Source organism: Neopsephotus bourkii, unplaced genomic scaffold (genome assembly GCF_033783945.1).
Source record: "Neopsephotus bourkii isolate Nb327-2 ecotype Australia unplaced genomic scaffold, CSIRO-AGI_Nbou_v1 NB_1572, whole genome shotgun sequence".
NCBI classification, from domain to species: Eukaryota; Metazoa; Chordata; class Aves; order Psittaciformes; family Psittacidae; genus Neopsephotus; species Neopsephotus bourkii.
In genome coordinates this window covers 7382988-7397536 of record NW_026902048.1, presented here as the reverse complement: position 1 = coordinate 7397536, position 14549 = coordinate 7382988, and the positions used below count along the sequence as shown (strand labels likewise).

Genomic DNA, 14549 nt, shown 5'->3' with positions numbered 1-14549 from the left:
GTAGGAGTAGGGGGACCAGGAGCCGGGCAGAAGCAGCATGAACTCCCTGCTCACTGACAGCTCCTGCTGAAGGAGCTGGGAATGATGCTGCCTGGAGTTGTGTCAAAATCACCTCGTGGTTTCCAGTGTTGGAGCATGGAAGGAGAAAGCAGGAGGTGCCTAAAAAGCTGGTACAGCAAAGGGTAGAGACTGCCCCATCACAGAGCCAACACTAAGGCACTACAGTGCTGCACTGCTGTGTATGGCAGGTCACCCAGACCCTGGCATTAGGAGGACAGCAAGGAACCCATCATACTTATGCAGACACAGACCATCTCCATGGGCACCAAGGGAGGAGGCTTGGTCCAGCACAGAGAGAAGCAACATCCATACCGTAGCTCAGAGGGAGTCTGTTCGCTTACGGGCAAACACAGCCGACATGGTCTTGACGATGCCACGGATCCCTGTCCCCTTCTTCAGTGCCAGTTTGGTGTCAGGGATGCGCTCGGCCAGTCCATGGAAGACCATGAGGGCCCCGTGGTAAGCCTCGGCTGCAGAGACCTCATAGAACCCACAGTCTAAAGAGAGGGCCAGGAGCCGGCCCTCCTCGCTGGACACCACCCGCTGGTGGTGCAGGTCCCGCTTGTTGCCCACAATGACGATGGGCACCTTCTCCTGGCTCTGCCCCTCCTTGGCCGCTTTGATGAACTGGATTTTGAGGGGCAGGATGTTGAAGCTGGCACGGTCGCAGATGCTGTAGACCAGGACAAAGCTGTCTGCCCACTGGATTCGCTTCTCCTCTGAGGAGCCCTCCTCTGCCTGCTCCTGGGGAAAGAGGAAAGGAAGGGGGGGTTTTCCAGCTGTGAAGCACTGCGGGTTGTGGGTGATGAATCTCAGAGCAGCACTTCCACTTTGTTCCTGTGCTCAGTCTGGGTTGGTAACATTAATGCATCAGCTCTAAAGCCCTCAGCCCAAGGACCACGGGTTATAGTGGTGATTGTTACCCTGCCAGCAACACTGCAGACCTGTGCTCTGCAGCTGCCTACAAACCATCTGACACAGCAGCTTCGCTCAGTGGTAGCTCCCAGCCTGTGGTTCCTCACAGGTAACTTTCAGTAGAGGGGTTTTGCCCTTGGGATTAAAACAGGCGATGGGAGCAGGGTCCTCTCACCTGGGAATTGGGGACGTCCCAGATGTGGAAGAGAATCTCTCGGCCATCCATGGTCAGATTGTGGCTGTAGAGGAATTCTGCCAAAGGAAAAACCAGTCATTTTCATGGGCCCAGGAGATGCTTCCTCAGCCCAGGTCTCCTCCTGGGGACAAGCCTGTCACGTCCACCCTGGGAGACCGTGCTCCATAAGGACACGTCCCGGGGCTCTTTTTGTGCAGCAACAGCCCCAGGGAGCACGGTGGCCTTCACATCAGCCTGCCTCCAGCTCTCAGCCCAGGCACACTGGTGCCACCAGCTGCCAGCCAGGACCTTCTGCACCACAGGGAAGCAGTTGTGGAGCAAGGAGATGGGTCACTGAACAAAGACAGCCATTGAGAACTCCTAGGGAGCAGGCAAAGGCAATGGAGAAAGGCAGGAGGGGATGGGAAGCAATGAAATCCTGCGGGCAGATCCTCATCCCCATCCCTAACGGGAAACAGCCTGGCCAAGCCCTGGCACTCACCCATGTCTCCGTACTCCCCGATAAAGCGCCGGGTCAGGAAGCGCACAGTCAGAGCTGCAGAGGGAAGGATAACAACCATCAGAATGACCCTAAGCACGAAGGACTTTCCTTTGCAAATCCAGAGCAGCCATGCACCGTTCCCCTGCAAACTCCCACCAGCAGGAACGACCTCTGGCTGTCCCCCAGCCACCAGCAGGTCTGTGAGCCGCGGCACAACACAAACCAGAGCATCAGCAAACTGCAACTCAGTGGAAAACGCCTTCCCCATCTCTCACCCTACAAAGCTGTGCTCAGTTTCCCCCTCGAATCACAGCTGTACCCAAAACACAGCTGGACTCAGCCCCATCTCCCCAGCTTGCTCTCCAAACGCTGCTGCAGTTTTCAGCCTCTTTTGGGGGTCTCCCTGCCTGGACCCCCTGCTCCCAGCTCACGGACGCTTCTTACCTGATTTCCCCACGTTATCTGCTCCCATGATGAGGACGTTTGCTTCCATCTTCAGGGCAGTGGGGCCAGGCATCTCCATGAGGGCAGGGTGGTCGGGGGTGAAGCTGGTGCTCCGGCGCAGCGGGAGCCGCAGCCCCATGGCCGTGCCTCGCCAGCAATCCCAGCACCGTGTGCGACTCCTCTGTGTGCAGCCGAGGAGCCAGCGCTTCCCACAGCACCCAGGGGACCCGCGAGGGCCATCCCCTCCCCGCCGCCGCAGGGGCGGTGCAGCGGGAGCTGCGGGCGGCCGGATGGAAAAGTTCGCTATTGCTCAGATGATCCCAAACGAGCGTCAGTGTCCTGTCAGCCCCCGGCACAGCAGGCGCATGGGAAGCACCGTCTGTCTGCACCAGCTGCTCCGCAAGCTGCATCCCAGGAGGCTGCCCACGCCTGAGCATCCAGCACACTGTCCCTCGGCAGGGACACGCAGCCCATTGTCCCTTCCCCACGGTGATCCCACACGGGAATGGCTGTGAGGAGTGGTGGAGCATCCTGTGAGTTGAATGTTGTCTCACGAGTGGTGGAGCATCTCATGAGTGGGGGGGAGGAAGTGTTTTCTGATGAGTGATGGGGAGCATCTCATGAGGGGTGGATGTAGTCTGACAAGTGATGGAGCATCTCAGGAGTGACAGAACCTCTACGAGCGACAGAATCTCTACGAGCGATGGAGCATCTCTCAAGTGATGGAGCATCTCACGAGTGACAGAATCTCTACGAGCAATGGAGCATGTCACGGGTGATGGAGCATGTCACGAGTGATGGAGCACCTCACGAGTGACAGAATCTCTACGAGCGATGGAGCATGTCACGAGTGATGGAGCATCTCAGGAGTGACAGAATCTCTACGAGCAATAAGAGCATCTCACGAGTGACAGAATCCCTACGACCAATGGCGCATGTCACGAGTGATGGAGCATCTCTCAAGTGATGGAGCCTCTCACGAGTGACAGAATCCCTACGAGCAATGGCGCATGTCACGAGTGATGGAGCATCTCTCAAGTGATGCAGTCTCCGTGAGCAGCGGAGCACCTCGGCCTCTCCGCGCTCCTTACCCCGACCTCCGCACCCCTCCGGTGCCCGCCCCGCACCGCGCTCCCGCGCTGGCCGCTCCCCCTTGCGCCGCCGCCTGACGCCATCGCTGCGCGCCGGGTCCCCGCACCCCCCCTCCCCGCGCTGCGCTGCGCGGGCCATGGCGGCGGAGCGGGCTGCGGTGCGGGTGGCGGTGCGCGTGCGGCCGCTGCTGCCCCGCGAGGCGCTGCGGGGGCACCGGCCCTGCCTGCGGGGGGATGCGGGCACCGGGGAGGTGGCGCTGGGCCGCCGCCGCTTCCGCTTCGCCGCGGTGCTGCCCGAGGCCGCGGGGCAGGCGGCCGTGTACCGCGCCTGCGTCCAGCCGCTGCTGCGCGCCTTCTTCCGCGGCTTCAACGCCACCGTCTTCGCCTACGGGCAGACGGGCTCCGGCAAGACCTACACCATCGGGGAGGCCAGCGTCGGTGAGTAACGGCACGGCCGGCGGTACCCTGCCCGCCCCGCCGCACCGCCTCCATCCCGAGCCGAGCCATCCCTCCCCAGCCACCAGCCTCGCATCCCCGTCCAGCTCATCAACTTTGCGCTCTCCACCATCACCATCCCAGTCCTTCCACCCTGCCCACCCCAACAGCCTTCCCACTTCCCACACTGTTGTAATTACCTGTCCCATGGTCAGCACCACCTTTGGGAGCGCAGCGTGTAGGTTTTCTGCTTCACCGCTGTAGGAGATGTGAGAGGACCATGTCATGGAGGTGGTGGTGATCTTCTCTGGGCACCGCTACCTCCAGATGGGTTGAATCCGTCAGCTTTGTCCCAAAATTAGCTGTAAGGAGAGGGAGGTTTGCAGGGGTTAATGCTGTAGGTTGTTGATGGGAAGGGGCTGGAGGAAGAGGAAACCCTGCCCTCCTAGGAGTTGAAGGGCATTATGATACCTTACAGAGAATGTGCTGTAAATCTTTCAGCCAGCTTTAGTTAACTGCATAGTTTGTAAACGCTAAATTGTTTCCATACTTCCAGTCTACCTCCAGTTTCCCAGCTGGGGCTGTCACTGCACCAGATTTGGGGATTGCTGTTGTACTTCATGGCTGTTAGAGACAAAAGCAAAACCATTTAACATTCAGAGAAGGCTGCAAGCACGAAATACCCCAGCTTCTCTGAGCTGGGAAAGGTTGTGGAGTCAGGCTAGCTTCAAAGGACTGCATGCTGTAGCTGCAGGCATGGTGTTTGCTACCTGATGAAACACTAATGGGACTTCTCCTTCTTGAGGAAGGCCTGGAAACAAGCAGCATTGCTGGAATCCAGCACCTCAGTGGGACAGGATTTGCCCCAAGGTCCTGTGTCTTGGAAACACTCAGAGGGATGTTTAACCCAGGCTGTGGGACAGTTGTGAGGCTGCTCCTCTCCAAGTAACAGATGCTGCGGGCAGGCTCCTGCCCGTGGCTCTGTCCCTGGCCACCATGGGCTCCCCATGACCATGTGCATCTCTGTGCCAGCTTCCATCAATGAAGATGAGCAGGGCATCATCCCACGAGCCATGGCTGAGACCTTCAGGCTCATCGATGAGAATGACCTCATCGATTACACAGTCCGCGTGTCCTACCTGGAAGTGTACAAGGAGGAGTTTCGGGACTTGCTGCAGGTGGATACAGCCAGCAAAGACATCCAGATCCGGGAGGATGACAAGGGGAACGTCGGTATGTGGAGCTGTGCATGGGCTCACTTTTCATGGCCAAGGCCAGGGTTGGGCTGTCTGCCTGCGAAGGCAGAGCCAAGTCTTCTCCCTCCATCCCTCTCCTGCAGCAGACTGCTGTGCTTAGTCCTGTTTGGTGTGGAAAGCTGGTCTGGGGTGACGTGAGGCTGTGGAGAGGAGCTGTATCCTCACGCAGCCCATCCCTCCCAGCCACAACTCTGTTTGCTGTTGCAGTGCTCTGCGGAGTGAAGGAGTCAGAAGTGGAAGGGCTGGATGAGGTGCTGAGCCTGCTGGAGATGGGGAACACAGCCAAGCACACGGGAGCTACCCACATCAACAAGCAGTCGAGCCGCTCGCACACCATCTTCACGGTGACCATGGAGCAGCGGCGCGGGGCCGGCCGCATCCCCCTGCACCGCCACCCGCCCTCCGTCCCCGCCTCGGGACAGGTCCTGGTTTCCAAGTTTCACTTTGTGGACCTGGCGGGCTCAGAGCGCATTGTGAAGACAGGAAACACAGGGGAGAGGCTGAAGGAGAGCATCCAGATCAACAGCAGCCTCCTGGCCCTGGGCAACGTCATCAGTGCCTTGGGAGACCCGCGGAGGAAGAGCAGCCACATCCCGTACAGGGACTCCAAAATCACCAGGTACAGCTGGGGCAGGATCCCCATGTGTCACTGGTTGTGGGGCCAGTAGGAAGGGGGTGACATTTCTCCCTACCTTTCTTATGCCCAGCTCGCCAGGTTTGGTGCAGAGTCCCCAGGCTAGGTGGTAGGAGCTTGCCGTTTTCCCTTCTGCTCTCACACCATTTCTCTCAGACTGACTGCTGAGGGAGCTTCCAACCTCAGGAGTTATTCAGATGAAAACTCGCCACATTGCGAGATATTACTTTTATTAGGAACTGTGATTCTGCTCACTTCACTGGTGCCAAGCCAGACACAGAGCAAGAACATCGTTTTCCTTGGGGTTGGAAGGGGTGGAAACCTGGTTTCCGCATTATTGTGTATTTCAGCTATATTAATCACTGTGCTCCTCTCTAGGATCCTGAAGGACTCCCTGGGGGGGAATGCCCAGACTGTGATGATAGCCTGTGTCAGCCCATCCTCCTCCGACTTCGACGAGAGCCTCAACACCCTGAACTACGCCAACCGGGCCCAAAACATCCAGAACAAGGCCGTGGTGAACTGCCGCAAGGAGACGGAGCACGTGGAGGAGCTGCACCGGCAGATAAAGAGCTTGCAGAAGGCGCTGGAGCAGCGGCACCGCTCCGAGACGCGGATCATCAACCGCTCATCCACCGCCAAGCGATGCGCGCCAGACCCCACGGCTCGGCTGCTGGCCGAGTGCGCCCATTACCGCACCTGCACCGATGCCGCGTACCGGCTGCTGATGGAGCTGCAGGAGGACAGTAACCTCACCGTGGAGCAGATCCTGCGGGTCAAGGAGTGGCTGTGCACGGTGGAGGGTGAGAGGAGCGAGCTGACCTCGGCCGGGCTGGATAGCGGCATCGAGAGCACCTCTGCAGAAGACCAGAGCTCTGAGGCACAAGGATCAAAGGTGGCAAAAGCCCAGGTAATGGTTGGGATGCTGTAGCTCTGAGGTTGGGGTGTACCTGGTCTAGTGGAAGGTGTCCCTGCCTGTGGAACTAGATCAGCTTTGAGGCCCCTTCCAACACAGACTGTTCTGTGGGTTTATGATCTGATGGCCACTGAAGGCAACAGCCTCAGCAGGGCATGGTAGAAAGGTCAGGAGAAGGAGAGAAGCAACCTGGCCAAGAGGCCATAGAGAGGCAGAAAGATGTCCTCACGGCAAGCAGGGAGAATGTGGATTCAGCTGTGGCTCACAGATCTATTTCACAGGAAGAATCTGGGTCTGCAGAGCTGCTGTGCCCTTGCAGAGTCCAGCATGGGAAGGGAAGGACAAAGGTGGATGCTGATGCGGCCTCTCCTATATTTCATGGGGAGCAGGTGAACACGGAGAAGAAGTGCGAGTCCATCAAAGATGAGCAAGTGGCCAAACTGCAGAGGCAAGTGGAGCGCCTGGAGGAGGAGAACCGTGATTTCCTGGCTGCCCTGGAGGATGCCATGGAGCAGTACAAGCTGCAGGTATTCCTGGGCTCTGCTCTGTGCAGGGACCTGCCCCACTCTTCCGCTTCTTCCTCAAGAGAGCACAGCCCAGCTTTTGGGTTTCTTTGCAGTGGGATCCATGTGTATGTAACTGGTGTATGTAACTGAGTTTTTCTCATTGCTTCCTAGAGTGACAAGCTGCAGGAGCAGCAGGATAAGATCTCAGAGCTGCACGTACGCTTGGAGATGGCAATGCCAAACCTGTGTGTGCCAGGGCTGCTGGAAAACCTTCATCTGGTGACTGCTGGCCAGAGACCTCACACAGCCCCATTGGATGCTGCCCCATCCCACGGCCACAATGGGCTTCCCTTGGTGCTCCTTCCTGCTAAGCAGAGTGGAAAAGCTCATGGCAGGAAGGTGAGGGCACAAGTCTGTGCTGTTAAGGAACTGCTGCCTTTTCACTTGCATGTCCTCCACTGCAGGAACTGCTTTTCCCCCCCACTGTTGGACATGAATCTTATCAGAGACATAGCCCAGAGCTTGACAACTTTCCAACACAGCCCAGCTTCAAAACTGAGGCTTTTACTTTGATTTTATACATGGGCCCCAGATTTGCTCAGTGTGAGCAACAGAAGGCAGGGTCTAGCAGCACACCAGCTATCCCAACAATATACTTACTCAATTGTATTGCTTCTCTTTGTGTGTAGCAGCAATGCCCAGCAGAGAGCTGCATTTTCTAACACTGGCTCTCACACAGCATCTTTCCTCTCTCTGCCCCAGCAGTTTGACAGCAAACCCTCCTTGCAGGAGGAGGACCTGGTGGCCTTGCACCCCAACCACACACAGTGCCTGGCTGGCAATCCAGAGCTCAAAGATGTGGTGCCGAGGAGAGAGCCCATCCAGGACCCAGAGAAACCATCAGAGCCGTCCTCAGGAGAGGAGGAGGAGGAGGAGTGGGAACAGAAACTGTCCCTGTTGCAGCGCCGGTGAGTTGGGGTTGCCCCAGCACTGTGCAGTGCCCTGGGACCCGCCTGTCCCACCTCTGCAGCACAGTTATTGTGCAGGATGTGGGAGCAAATGCTAAATGCTGTGTCTGGGGTCAGTGATTTTGCTGCTGACAGCTGCCTGTTTGCTGGGGAGCCAATTCCCATCTTTCCCAACACCCACTACTGTTCCTGTCTCCTGAAGCCTGTGGCTCATGAAAAGTCCTTACTGGGAACAGCTCCAGCAGTGCCCAGACCCAGCTGATAAATCCTCTGCTCCTTTTAGAAATGGGATCCAAAGCTGGAGCAAGAAAGAGATTTGCAAGCTGGGCGAGGAGCCGAGTGGAGGCAATGCCCATTCCATTCAGGAGGAGCAGCTGGAGCTGTCTAAAGGCAAGTGAAAGGTTGGACAGTCTTCCTCGGGCTGGGGGTGCATTGTTGGGTGCTGTTGATGTGAGCCCAGAGGATATGAACGGAGCAGATGACAGTCTAGCTGCTTCTGTCAAGGAGAAGCTTGAGCTGCTGGGGTCTGGCAAGAGTTGCATGCTTTGGTGGAAGCTGCAGGTGGCTTTGGCAATGCTGCGCCAGGTCTTGGCTACAGATCAGAGATGGGATTTGTCCTTCTGTCACCTGGCTGCTAAGACAGCACATTCCTTACCTGGGACTCCGTGTTGCAGAGGTCTGTAGGAGGCGGCTGCCAGGGAAGGACTCTGAATGGAGGCTGGTGCAAGCGCAGCAGAAGATCCGAGAGCTGGCCATCAACATCCGCATGAAGGAGGAGCTGATCACAGAGCTCATTAAGACAGGTGAGAGTTGCTGGTGGGAGTGCACACCCATGAAGTCTGCTAGTCGTGGTGCTTGGTTCCTATTCCCATCCTATATTGCTTGTGCTCAGTTCCTTCACCTGTAGGCAGCAGAGCCCTTTTTCTCCATCCCTCTGTGGAGTAGTTACGGGAAAGGGAACATTCATCTCAGTAGGCCAGTGGGGAAAGAGAGGAAAGGCCTGTCCCTCATCAGGATGCTGGCTGCAAGGGAGGGAGCCCGGAGGTCACAGCAGAGGGGATGTGTTGCAGGCAAGGACGCCCAGGCTCTGAACAGGCAGTACTGCCAGAAGATTGGGGAGCTGGAGCAGGAAGCAGAGCAAGTGAGGGCAGAGCTGAGTGACAGCCAGAAGCAGCTCCAGGAGCTGGAGGACAAAGAGCCCTGGGACCCCGGGGAGAAGCACAAGCTGCAGGAGTACCGCACACGAGTGGCAGCTGCGCAGAGCAAGGCACGGGTGAGTGGGATCTGAAGGGATCTCTCCACCCAGGGAGGTGGGCAGGGGCAGTGCTGGGGGCATCCCTGCAAAGGGCATGGGGGAGACAGTGCACCCCAAGGGCAGCTTCTGCCTCCACCAGGTTCTCGGCAAGAAGAAGCAGGCGACAGAGAGGCTGGTGTCGCTGTCGGCCCAGAGCGAGAAGCGAGTGCAGGAGCTGGAGAGGAACATTGAGCTGATGCGGCGGCAGCAGGGGCAGCTGCAGCGCCGGCTGCGGGAGGAGAGCGAGCAGAAGAGGCGCCTGGAGACGGAGGTGAACAAGCGGCAGCACCAAGTCAAGGTAGGAACGGGCAGGAGCAGCTCTGCCGCTGTGGTGTTTGTGAGGACAGTGATGGGTGGGCTCTGCAGGCTGCTGGGGAGGCCGGGGTAGCTCTGATGGGGTCTGGGGCTGTCTTGGAGAGCATAGAACCGTAGGAGTTTCAAAGGAGCTAGCAGAGAATATAACCTGTCCCTCAGCCTGTAGGGCAAACAGGTTCTGCCCCTTCAATGCTCGTGGCTGCTCTTCCCCACATAGGAGCTGGAACTGAAGCACGAGCAGCACCAGAAGATCCTGCGCATCAAGACAGAGGAAATCGCGGCTTTCCAGAGGAAGCGGCGGAGCGGCAGCAATGGCTCCGTGATCAGCCTGGAGCAGCAGCAGGTACAGACACTGTGACCTGGCCTCCTCCTTCCTGTGCAACAGGGCCTGTGGCACACTGCAGCTGACAGGGGAGATCTGGAAGCAGAAAGCTCAGCTTGAGATGAGACATAGCCCATCCTGCCCTTGAGGAGGACAGTGTAATGACACTTGTATCTAGCAGCAGAGGACTTGTCTTACCACCAGGACCTCTTCTAAATCTCAGCATTGGTAAAGAAAGTGTGAAGTCTCGTCTGTTTCAGAAGGGTGGTAGGAGATGCAGCCCTAATGACTCCTGGGGGATTTAGCTTAGCTCTGCCTCTTGGAGGAGCTGGAAAGATAGAACCAATGAAGTCTAGACTACAGGGATAGCAGAGATGGAATCGAGACTCTTGCTCTGATCTAGACCCCACTGCCCTATAGCCTAGCAATCCTGGGCGTTGATCTGTCTGCATTCACACACATGCCCTTTGCTCTCCTTCCATCAGAAAATTGAGGAGCAGAAGAAGTGGCTGGACATGGAGATGGATAAAGTTCTTGAGCAGCGGCGGGCCCTGGATGAGCTGGAAGATGAACTGAGGAAGCGGGAAGCTATTGTGGCCAAAAAGGAAGCCCTGCTGCAGGAGAAGAATGGCCTGGAGAGCAAACGACTGCGCTCCAGCCAGGTAGGACAAGAGTGTGGCACCTCAACCCCCTGATTTCCAGCAGAGCTGGGAGGCTGGAAGGCCTGGGTGTCACTCTGGGTCTGGCAAGGGGCTGCAGGTCAGGATGAGGTGGTGGTGGGAAGTGGGGAGGAAATGTGCCTCTACAGAAGAGGCCTCTGAGCTGGTTGGTTTGATAGCCTTTAGCTTATGTGTGTGTGTGGAGTCACCTATGGAGGGAGTAGAAAGGGGCTGGGGGCCGGACTTGCCTCCAGAACAGATTCCTTGAGCATCTTCTGCTGCAGGCCCTGACAGATGACATAGTGCGTGTGTCCAGCCGCCTGGAACACCTGGAGAAGGAGCTGACAGAGAAGAACGGGCAGCTGCGCCATGGCAGCGCCCACAACCAGCAGCAGATCCGACAGGAGATCAACAGCCTGCGCCAGGAGAAGGACCAGCTGCTCAAACAGAGGTTGGAGCTCGACAACAAGCTGCGCCACGGCACCCTGCTGTCCCCAGAGGTAACTGCTTGGGCTGTCATGCAGGAGCATGAGGTAGTGAGAGAAGGAAAGGCCTGAGCATGGGGTCATTAGCAGCTGCTTCCCTACATACCCAAACTGTGCATATCCCAGCTTCTTGCCAGCACTGTGGAGATGACAAGTGAGGTTAGGGCATGGTGAGGTTAGGACTTGGAAGCAGATGATCTTGAGGTCCTTTCCAACCTTAATTATTCTATTATGAGACAGAGCAAACCCTTTGCTCCCTAGTAACTGCAGCTCTGCCTTGGCAGGAAGAACGGATCTTGTTCCAGTTGGACGAGGCAATTGAGGCTCTGGATGCAGCCATTGAATACAAAAATGAGTCCATTACATGCAGGCAGCGAGTCCTGCGAGCCTCAGCCAGCCTGCTGTCCCAGTGTGAGATGAACCTCATGGCCAAGCTCAGCTATCTCTCCTCCTCTGAGACCCGAGCTCTGCTCTGCAAGTACTTTGACAAGGTAGGACGCAACTGCCCTCTTCTGCTTGTAAAGTCAGGCCACAAAGCCATAGCACTGTGATCCCCACATGGCCCACGCCCTGGGTGAGGGGCTTAACTAGTCTTAGGAGTCATGGATCCCTGCAGTGGCCATGTGTTTTTGTTCCGTCCTGGGGCAGCTGTGACATCCCAGAACTACTAACCTTCATTCCTGTACCAGGCAACTAACTAGATGAGGCTCAATGGGGCAGGAAGCCTTCCCAGGCTCTGAAGGAGCTGAGGTATCCCTTGCTGTTGGCCCTGGCCAGGTGGTGACCCTGCGAGAGGACCAGCACAGGCAGCACATCGCCTTCTCAGAGCTGGAGATGCAGCTGGAGGAGCAGCAGCAGCTCGTGTACTGGCTGGAGGCGGCAGTGGAGCGGCAGCGCCTGGAGATGGACCGGCAGCTCACCCTGCAGCAGAAGGAGCATGAGCAGAACATGCAGTTACTGCTCCAGCAGAGCCGTGGTAACCATCCAGCTCCTCACACAGCAGTGGTGCTGCTTCTGTCTTTCACAGGGCTTGAAATGACCTTGTTTTCCCTTGTAGAGCACATGGATGAGGGGCTGGCCAGCAGCAAACTGCAGTATGAGGCAAGGATCCAGGTGCTGGAGAAAGAGCTGAGCCGTTACATGTGGGCAAACCAAGAGCTGAACCAGAGGCTGAACAGCATGAGTGTCCATCCTGGACAGACCAAAGGTGAGGGGGAAGCCAGGCTGGGGCTTTGCTGTTCCTACCAAGTTAAAAGGGAGGGAGTTTAATGGAGTTTAAATTCCTTCCCCTGGCAGCAAGAGCTTGTAGCAGAGTCAGGAGCAGTGCAGATCATTGCTGGCCTTGAGCAAGCACTCTGGAGGTACTTTGATGAGAAGAGTAGGGATGTGGATACTCATCTCAGTGTACCCTTACTATCTCCCAGCAGGGATGGAGAGAAGCATTCATGGGGCTGGGGACAGAGCTCCCCCTGCACTCGGGACCTGTGAGGAATCCAGCCTCGGGGAACAGCCCATGCCTCTGGCTATCACTGAAGAAAGCCATCGGGTCAGGGATGAGAGCAGGGACCTGGTGCATGCGCCTTTGCCATCCACATGGAGACGTTCCTCCCTGCCCAGCGACGGCCCCGGGGACCTTCGGCAAAGGGATACGGAGCACTTGCCGAGAGCAGGGCAGCCCCACGAGGTGCACCCGCCCCGCAGCCTCCCTCCTGCCTCCAAGCCCCGGCGGGAGCTGCGCAGAGCCAGCCTGACGGCAGCGCCTCACCACCCAGCCATGATCGACGTGAGGAAGAACCCCCTCTAGGTACAGCCTTAGCGCTTACCTGGCATGGGGCAGGGAGGGGATGTGGCTGCCCTGAGCTTCCTGCCCCTGGAGCCACCCTGGCTACAGACCTGTTACATTTCAGAGGCCTGAGGAAGAGAAGAGGTGATTTGTTATCAGGAGGGAAGCATAGAAGGTGTGGGCCCATCAGCCTACGTTGCTGCCCATCCAAGACAGCACTGCCTGGACACCTCTCCTGCACCCCCAGCAGCTTAAACACTGGGAAGTGGGAGACTGACACCTTCCACTCTGGCCTCTAACACTAAAACATGTTTACAGCTTGGAAACCTCTGCAGCCTCAGAGGTACTCTGCACTCCTGCAGAACTTGTACATAGATTTTTTTTGTAGGGAATTTGGGTTTTTTTTACATTTCTACTGTAACTTTTCTAATAAAGCAGAGTGTTATGAAGCAGCCACTTGTCAGAGGGTCCTTAATGGTCCTAACTGGTCATTTACTCCAGGTATGTAGGAAAGGATTTTAATTTAAGGGAACTAGCTTGCTGTCAGAGTGTGTTCTTAAATACCAGCTTTGTAAATGCTCACAGCCAGAGCTGGTCAGCTCTCTACATCATGTTGCTGCAGCAAAAGCATCTCCAGGCAGCAGCAGCGTTGTCTGAAGCATCCAGGATAAAAGTGTCTTTGATTGTGTCTTAATGCTGCAGCCTATAAGCTACTTCAAGCCAGGTTGACTATTTTGAGGAAGAACTCCTGGCTGAATGTAAGGGAGAATAAATACAATCTTGCAGCTTAATACTGATACCATCTACCTCAGGAAGGGGGACTTCAGTTTAACCCTTGCAGAGCAAGAAATGAAAGACAAGGTCCCCACTTTTAGGGGGGAAACAGCAGCTTGGCTACCTGATCCCAAAACAGCCAGCTTCTTCCTTCAGCCCAAACCACAGCCACTATTTGAGGAGTAGCACACACCAAGTTCAAAGCCGACATCACAAGTAGGACCCACCGTCTGATCTTCCTCTTACACACTTGATCTTGCTTTGAGGGTGGACATTGAGGGCTCTGTGTGGTTGAGAGACTTATTTCCTGATGTTGAAAACAAAGATCTCCAGTAGGTAAAAGAAGAATCCATCCTACTTTAAGTAGTAATCTTGGAGCTCTATGCTTGTGTATCCATCCTCATCCTTGAAGCAAGTGCATCTCTCCCACAAGCAAAACAATCACTGGTAATCACACCATTCCTCCCCATCAGCAAAGTTAGTTTTCCTGCAGAAACAGTATTTCCAGGAAGAAAATTCCAACCAATACCATCTAAGCCCCTCAAGGTCAGGTAACAAACTTCTGCATTGCCATGGTGACCTTAGGTTTTAGGGTGACCTCACACTACCTTCATAGCTCTCTGCTTCCTGTGCATCCACTAGACGGAGTGGGGTGACTTCCCCTGTATCCTGCTGGGCACAAAGAGGTCACTATCCCAAGGGAAAAAAAAAAGTAAAAATCAACCCTTGAAAGGTAATGCAAAATTTCAGCCCCTTTTAGGCTGCATCTTGAGCACAGTCACAGCTCCTGCTGTCTTCATGGGGTTAGAACACAAGCACATGTCACAGTTTAGAACAATTGAGTCACTATTTAATCAGTGACAGAGTTTGGTAAAGAACAGTCTTTGACGTGTCATCTCCTGTTATTCCATCCAACTCTGGCCCACTGCAATATGCAGAAAAGGACAATGCAGTTAACTCCATCAGCACCAGTTTACCCAGCTGTGACCAGGAGCTCATGCACCAAACCACACAT

The 14549-nt window shown here is 56.0% G+C and overlaps 2 protein-coding genes across 2 annotated transcripts; one reads left to right on the top strand and one right to left on the bottom strand.

Moving 5' to 3' along the window:
- Positions 1-13: 13 nt before the first annotated feature.
- LOC133221892 (ras-related and estrogen-regulated growth inhibitor-like protein) lies at positions 14-2672 on the bottom strand. Its single transcript, XM_061371099.1, is given in 6 exon segments — positions 14-804; positions 1151-1227; positions 1653-1706; positions 2097-2236; positions 2238-2275; positions 2277-2672. Coding segments are annotated over 6 exon segments (795 nt in total). The 5' UTR covers positions 2337-2672; the 3' UTR covers positions 14-378.
- A 652-nt stretch (positions 2673-3324) lies between these two features.
- On the top strand, positions 3325-13212 carry KIF7 (kinesin family member 7). The gene is made up of 18 exons (XM_061371354.1): positions 3325-3625; positions 4655-4855; positions 5086-5497; positions 5891-6422; positions 6818-6955; positions 7106-7333; positions 7697-7902; positions 8186-8292; positions 8577-8705; positions 8973-9175; positions 9297-9494; positions 9729-9854; positions 10319-10495; positions 10777-10992; positions 11262-11468; positions 11755-11953; positions 12035-12184; positions 12402-13212. Exons 1-18 carry the CDS (start codon positions 3325-3327, stop codon positions 12779-12781), a joined length of 4110 nt encoding a protein of 1369 aa, XP_061227338.1. The 3' UTR covers positions 12782-13212.
- Positions 13213-14549: the final 1337 nt, after the last annotated feature.